This window comes from Bidens hawaiensis, unplaced genomic scaffold (genome assembly GCF_021521415.1).
Source record: "Bidens hawaiensis isolate Kalapana, Puna unplaced genomic scaffold, B.hawaiensis_p1.1 tig00070394_1, whole genome shotgun sequence".
NCBI lineage: Eukaryota > Viridiplantae > Streptophyta > Magnoliopsida > Asterales > Asteraceae > Bidens > Bidens hawaiensis.
Genome location: NW_027502373.1, coordinates 41,284 through 46,952, shown reverse-complemented (window position 1 = coordinate 46,952; position 5,669 = coordinate 41,284). Strand labels below are relative to the sequence as shown.

The following is a 5,669-nucleotide window of genomic DNA, read 5'->3' as shown; positions in this document are numbered from 1 at the left end:
TTATTGAGGGCGGACGGAACAGAAGTAACCCATCCGCAAGGAGAAACAGAAAATAAACAGCCACAAGGAGCTTTGGTTTGAGCCGAGATCGTTTGGGTTCAACACCTATTCAACCAAGCATAATCATCATTCGGTTTGAATTTATTATTTTAATTATGAGTTTGGTTGTTGAACTTAATTACTTTTGTTTCTTTAATTTTAAGATGATAGGCTAAACTTATTAGACTGCCTAGGCTTGTGATGAACCATTGTTTGATGTTTTATTTTATTTGGAATTTGCTTTTTGTTATGGTTTTATGATTCAGTAAATTATTTGGTTAATTTGATTGATGAGTATGTGTACTTGGTTTTGGTTGTTCTAGTTTTATTATTCCACAAAATTCTTGGTGATTGTTTCATATAATAGGATTTTGTTAGGTCATCTACTGTGTGTTTTTGACTAGTTTATGATTGAATTCGAATAAGATCATAGGAATAATATTATTAGTCAAACGAATAAAAGTGTGTTGCTTGCCTAGAAAGCTGTAAGGTGATAGGTTATCGTTAGATCTTTGTTGATTGAGATTGCTAGATTTAGTTCTTCATAAGGAGTCTGTCTATGTTTGATTAATTAATATTGTCTAGCGAGTCAATTAAGTTTGCCAAATTACCTTTGATTTCCGCGCTGTAAGGTAAGATTTCACTATAAAGGTACTCTATCATAATTAATTAGATAACTGTAAGGAAGTCTAATATTAAAATTGGTGTATTTAAGAACTTAATAGAAATCCATATGTGTCTTCTTGAAGGGTCAGGGGTCCTGTTCGGGTTTTCTTTTAAGTGATTATTTTATGATCCCAATTCCATAACAAGCATTTTCCAAACAATTGATAACTGAAACTTTGGGGATTCTAGCCTAGGTGGTCTTTCATCGTCATCTGATTTAAATCAATTAAAATTGTCTCTTGTTTATTTTACTTATTTTTTTCCGAATTAGTTTAAATTTAGTTTTTTAAGTAAAACCCCCCTTAATAATAATAATAAATAAATAGTCGTGTCAATAGTTAAGTCTAAGTTAGCTAGTTAACGTAATTTAAAGAGTCTCGTGGTTCGATATCCGGACTTACTTAGCTGTACTAGAGTCGGCCAGTTCACTTGCCGGTTAGTAGTTTTAGTTAAGTTAAGAGTCTAGAATTATTACTTAGTGTCTAGATTAGCTTATTTTTAGTTAATAATATTATAACTACTTTTAGCACATCAAGTTTTTGGCGCCGTTGCCGGGGATTTAAACTAATTATTAAAACTTGATGTGCTTGAAGTAGTTATAAAATAAATAACTAAAATTATACTAATCTAGACACTAAGTAATACTCTAGACCCTTAAACTTAACTTAAACTACTAACCGGCAAGTGAACCGGTCGACTCTAGTACAGCTAAGTAAGTCTGGATATCGAACCCACGAGACTCTTTAAATTACGAAACTAGCAAATTAGACTCAACTACAAGACACGACTATTTATTAATAATATTTGAGGGGGATTTAAACTAACTATTAAAACTCTAATAATAATTAACTAATGATTACTTAACTATTAAACTAATAAATAAACTAACTAAACCTAACCCTAATTATAATAATAATAAAACATAATCATTACTTATTAATTAACTAATAAAACTAAACCCTAATTAGTTTTAACTAATAAACAATTTAGAAAACTTGGATTCATTTAGATGATTAAATAACTACCCAGGCTAGAATCCCCAAAGTTACGGTTATTAATTTAAATGGAAAAACACAAGTTATGGAACCGGGATCATAAGATAGACCCTTGACAGAAAACCCGAACAGGACCCTTGAACTTCAAGAAGATGCCTATGGATTTCTAACAAGTTTTAAGACTCACCAGTTTTATATTAAACTTCCTTACGGTTATTTAATTGCTTATGTCTAAGTATCTTTTATGACGAAAACCTACCTTACAGCGCGGAATTCAAAAGACAGCAAAGCAAACCCAATTGATTTAATAGACTAAGCTGACAATCAAATCTAGACGGACTCCTTACGAAGAACTAAATCTAGCAATCCCGAAAAGCAAAGATCTATCAATAGCCTATCACTTTACAGCTGTGGCTTCAGGTTATGTCAGGTTTAAGTTAAAGGTGTTTAAATAGCGAAAACAAGGCCCGGCAATAACCAAAAACGAGTTAAAAACCCATCAGCAGTGCCTAGACGCCGCGCTAAGGGCTTTTTGCCTTTCCCCAAGGCGCGGCGCGACGTGCTTCTCCAAGGGGGCCGGTCTCGCCGCGCTAAGGGCTTTTTGCCTTTCCCCAAGGCGCGGCGCGACGTGCTTCTCCAAGGGGGCCGGTCAGACCGGCCCGGTCTGACCGGTTCTCTGTTCCAGTTCTTCCTGACGTGTTCCGGATCTCCGTTTCGGCTCGTTTTTCGCCCTTTTTAATCACGATCAAATCCCGGAACCTACGACACACAAAAACGTTAGTAGTAAACAAATCTTAACTAAAAACGAAACAAAACAATTAAAATATTAAATAAAATAAACAAGGCAAACATATATATTTAGCATTATATCAAATATCCCCACACTTATTCTTTTTTCGTCCCTAAAAAGGTTTGATGCAGTTGGATCAGAATCGGAAAATAAAGTCTAACAAACATATAGGTTAATTTTTAAGGCTCAGAAAAACGCAAAAACCGCGATCACCGATATTGTTGTCCACTTAAACCCATGCCTTAATCTTCACCAGGACAAATATGATCCGACAATTTTTTACTCAGTGGTTTACACAATTAAGACCCGCTTATTTTCAGCTTTTACCGGACCAGACCACCCCAACTTGACTTAAACCTCAAAATTAGCAGATTTAAAACTTTTGTTGCTCTATTTTTTTCATGAATAGCTAAAACGATCAAGGGTATTGTTTATCCACCTAAGCTTAAGCATCAGAGTCTACCAAGCAGCCATTAGATACGATTAAGGTTCAATTATTTTATAGGTAGTGTTTCCCATAACATGACATACCCCCGTTATCAAGCAACACCCCGAACCCTTCACCATATGTGAGTATGCAAAATTTCATCTGTAGGGCTTACATGTAGCCTCGTGGTCCGTTTCTTAATGGTAATGAGACGCGAGCAAGGGGACCCCACATGGCTAACAACGTGGATGATCAAGTCTGTAGTGAATTTTATACTTTTGTACTCTTGTGATCATGTTTATTGACTTATAAGGGTTTGCTCTTTTTGACTTTATTTTAAATATTCACAACCCCATTTGGAATTGTGAATACCCAGATGAATAGTCGGCATACAGACCCATGGTCTCCGGACCTGAAGCATCCCATCAATACAGGATTTGAGATTATAAAACCATACGCCGATGAGGTGTAAAACACTAAACTAGCAGTTTTAAGTTTATATCACAGGCTACACGGCATACTCTAACGTTAAACCTACCCAAGCATCATATGATAATGTATTCAGATTTTTAAAATTTATGATATTTTCACTTTTTCATACTAAAATTTGAGGCTTGAGTATGGCTGACCTTTCATTACTTATTTTCCACGGACAAAACGCTTTACCTACAAAAGATTTCCGTTTTAACCATTTTATCAAATTTGCCCTTTCATTTTCAAGGCTGAGCCTACCGGCAAATCCCAAGTTAAGTGCGCTTTCTTTTATTTATCTCAAATTATTAGTAGTTTGAAAAACCAATTTCCCGATAAATATCATCATCTCCCACTTTAACGCAAAAAACTAGATTCAAAGGACATTTTTCAATTTTTTTTTCAATTCTTATTTTTTTATAATTTTTCTTTTAACATAAACTCGATTTAAACTACGACTCAAATATCCTATCCCCACAATTAAATTTTGCATTGTCCTCAATGCAAGGATAAGGACGACTTAAAACAAAAATAAAATAAAGTCGGACTACAAAAACTAACAACTCTAAAAAATTATAAAAACAAAATAAAAAGTTAACATGCTAGATAATGGAAAAGACTTAGCTGGTAATATGCGCATGAAACATGATGCTAGTCTTCTTCCATGAATGCGCTCCAACTACGAACGTGCTCAGCAAATGGTAACTCCTTTTCTCACGAACATAAGCAGCAAAACAAAACAAACATATCTAAAAATGTATCTTATCGTAACGATAGATATTCAGAAATTTAAGTGTTTCAATCAACCGACAAATAACACATGAATAATTAGCAGCAAATAAATAAATAAAAAGTATACGGCTCTGCTGCTCCATCCCCACACTTGTCTTTTTCATTAAATTCTTCCTTGGGGATCTTCTCTCTAGCTCATTCAGTCTCTCTTTTACCTAGCAAAACTCAAAAACACCAAAGAAGAACTACAAAATACTACGTTAGTGACTCGATAAATTATACAAACTCTGTGAAGCCTCCCCACACTTGAACTTAATCAGGAGGTTTCTCCTTTATCTGGACCCTATCTAACCCGTTTAGTTCCACCCGGAATTTATCAAACAGTAATATATCAATGATGGAACCGCAAAATATTAACTTAGAATTAAAAATCAGTAATGGGTCAGACCATCTATATTTAAACTTACCTGGCAAGAGCCGAATGCGTTGTAAATATCGAGAAGACTGGTCGTGTTTGACATTTAATGGCTTTTTCACTCCCGTAGACCATCTCCTAAAATATACGCAACTTCGGTTTTTAGGTAACCTATCATCCTCGGCCTTATCCCGTGGTTTTGATTCCTGATCAGCATTCAAAACACAGTCCACGGGCCGGTAATGGTGTTCTTCCTCTAACACCACATCCTCATCTACACTGTCCTCTACAAGTAGGGCCTCGAGAAATGCAACATCCTCATTAACGTCTAATGTGTCTCCCCCGTCATAATCCGACAATCCATCCAACTCCAGATTCAAGAATTCATCTTCCTCATTAAGCTCATTATCAACCTTAACCATATCCTCAACACCAAACATTGGCTCGAGTGACTCTCCCAATTCTATCTCTTCCTCAAACACAGGTTTCAGCATAACTGATCTCAGATATGCAGCCCACTCCTCCTCGTCATAATCATCATCGGAGTCACTACAAAACTCAGTACAATTAGCAACATATACCTGTGAAACCTGAGATGGGATTTCATCAGCCACTCGTGTCTCCGTATCCGGGATGAGCTCCTCTTCTTCATCTACATATTCCATGATTGGCTCTTTCCCTTCTTCTGGAAACGTCGGAACAACTCGCCTAACAGATTCATGTATCCCAAATAGTTGCCTTCCGCATCATACTTATAACCAGGTGTCGGTTGCTCCTCCAGCTGCACACTCTCCTCTTCGTTTATCTCATCATCAGAGTCACTCCGAAAATCAATAATAGCATGTGAAATCGGAGGTGGAACTTCAACATCCATTTTTGTCTCCGTTACTTGAATGATCTCCTCATCTGAGTGCTCAACATATTCCAAGGATCTTAACCTCTCTATTTCATCTTCTTCATCCAGTCTCGTAGAAATTTCTTCTACTTGACGTTGGAGATCTGAAATAATATCCTGGTGATTATTGAAGATGGTATCATGCTCAACGAGCATCTTTTGGGTATCTGTCGCCATGTATTGGACCAACATCTTTTCAATCCTACCCATAGCAGCTACATCCTCATCAGAAAGGCTTT

At 36.1% G+C, this 5,669-nt stretch overlaps 1 protein-coding gene across 1 annotated transcript; it reads right to left on the bottom strand.

The window, feature by feature from the left end:
* Window positions 1–4,421: 4,421 nt before the first annotated feature.
* Window positions 4,422–5,227, bottom strand: LOC143605614 (uncharacterized). Its single transcript, XM_077081665.1, has 2 exons — window positions 5,117–5,227; window positions 4,422–5,008 (listed from the first exon to the last, which is right to left on the bottom strand). The coding sequence occupies exons 1-2, from the start codon at window positions 5,198–5,200 to the stop codon at window positions 4,433–4,435; spliced, it is 660 nt and encodes a 219-aa protein (XP_076937780.1). The 5' UTR covers window positions 5,201–5,227; the 3' UTR covers window positions 4,422–4,432.
* Window positions 5,228–5,669: the final 442 nt, after the last annotated feature.

Coding starts and splice junctions, on each gene's coding strand:
- LOC143605614 (XM_077081665.1), bottom strand. CDS start 5,200: ATGGAATATGTAGATGAAGAAGAGGAGCTCATCCCGGATACGGAGACA. Junction 5,009..5,116: donor TCCCATCTCAGGTTTCACAG/GTATATGTTGCT, acceptor CCTGTGTTTGAG/GAAGAGATAGAATTGGGAGA.